General features: G+C 42.7%; 1 protein-coding gene across 3 annotated transcripts in view; it reads right to left on the minus strand.

Moving 5' to 3' along the window:
- Window positions 1–184: 184 nt before the first annotated feature.
- Window positions 185–1,627, minus strand: part of LOC107833869 (rap guanine nucleotide exchange factor 1-like) — a 27,955-nt gene continuing 26,512 nt past the window's right edge. For all 3 annotated transcript variants that reach the window (XM_016664231.1, XM_016664232.1, XM_016664233.1), the window contains exon 10: window positions 185–1,235. In XM_016664231.1, coding sequence (XP_016519717.1) covers window positions 1,002–1,235 — 234 coding nt within the window. In that variant the 3' untranslated portion in view covers window positions 185–1,001. The remainder of the gene's footprint in view (window positions 1,236–1,627) is intronic.

Here is a 1,627-nt window from a genome sequence, read left to right on the forward strand (position 1 = left end):
ATTCTAGAATATTCCTTTACATATAAATAATTATGTTTTGCAGAGGTCTTAGAGAAAGTTGACACATTTCATCTGTCATGTTTTGATCAGGAAATGACAAAGCCACCTAATGTTTTACAAACATCTGCATTGAGGACCCCGTTTGAATGTCACTAGTTAATCTAGTGACAGTGCAGCTCGATTGTTTTTTTAAGTTTATTTTCCATCGTCTACAGCCTCCAAACTGTTTCCCAGTAGAGAACACACGGACAAATACTGCAGATATGGCTCATAGTCTGCTGGTGGCATCTGACAGTAATGTAGGAACGTTTATTATTATTATTCGTTTGGATATCACCACCAGCTGCAGCACTGGCTGTCAACATCATTTAGATGAGATTTGATTGCAGTACAACTTATCGACATTACTTGATATTCCTCTCTATTTGGACACGTAAATACCACAAGCAACACCATCAGGTATGTGATTTTAATTTTATTAAAGATTATGACACCAACCTCATTTACCACATTTACTATGGGTAGTGTCGCTAAAAAAATAAAAAAGTTCAGAAACAGCGCGATTGCATTACAGGATCTGAGCCAAACACACACTAGGCTAGAAGTGTTAACAAGCAGCTCACACTGCAGGTACTTGGGAGCCAACCCCATGTTATTCTGATCAGTGTTGGCTACAAAAAGCAGAAACTGTCCACTTAGGTTTACATTGCGGCTATTCATGAGTTTAATTTATTCGGGTGAACTTGAACGTGAATGGGACTGTCGTGTTTCTCATTGATCTGGTTATGCTCAAATAAGGTGTTGACGAAGCGCACTGCATGCTCTATAGACAATTATTTAGAAACATAATTTTTCACATGCAACATTAAACATATTTGCGTCAAATGGGATTTACAGCAAAGTTTTGTAGTTAGCATTGTCAACAGGCATTGATGCAGCCACCTACAATTTAGAAACATCTGCGGTGTGCATAGGTTTCAACCAGTTAATTTAGCCACCAGTTAATCCATATCACCGGTTCTTGTATACCTACCTGCTGAAGTCACTGCCAGCAGAGGGCAGCAGTCCCCAAACACAGGAAGTGGTAGCTGAGAGGACGTGATGTCACTCACAACCCCTTTTGTGGGCAGGAAGTGTGTGTGTGTGTGTGTGTGTGTGTGGTAGTTACCACTTGGTGAGGTGTTGGCTGCAGAGTCTGCAGAGGAAGAAGAGAGTCGCTTGCAGCAGCTGTCATCCTGAAACATACAGTGTTTCAGTGTTGTCAGCATCTGAAGGTCTTCCGGCCCACCAGTAGGTTTGATCGCTTTTTCTGAATGAATGTCTGACTGCTATTACCATAGCAACCAAGCAGACGGCATGATCCCTGAGTATGGAACCCAAACGGAGCAAAAATGAGGGGAGCAAAGGCTGCGCCCTGTGGAACCGCAGCAGAGGATTCAGAACCAGCCGGGTTCCATCTGATGTGGTTCTGCTGAAACCCGGCTGGTTCTGTGAGCAGTTAGCTGCAGTTAGCAATCGTTAGAAACTCTTAGCAGCTGTTAGCAGTGGTTAGCAGCTGTTAGAAACTGTTAGCAGTAGTTAGCAGCTGTTAGAAACTCTTAGCAGCTGTTAGCAGTGGTTAGCAGCT

This window comes from Poecilia formosa, unplaced genomic scaffold (assembly GCF_000485575.1).
Source record: "Poecilia formosa unplaced genomic scaffold, Poecilia_formosa-5.1.2 Scaffold473, whole genome shotgun sequence".
In the NCBI taxonomy this organism is placed as follows: Eukaryota; Metazoa; Chordata; class Actinopteri; order Cyprinodontiformes; family Poeciliidae; genus Poecilia; species Poecilia formosa.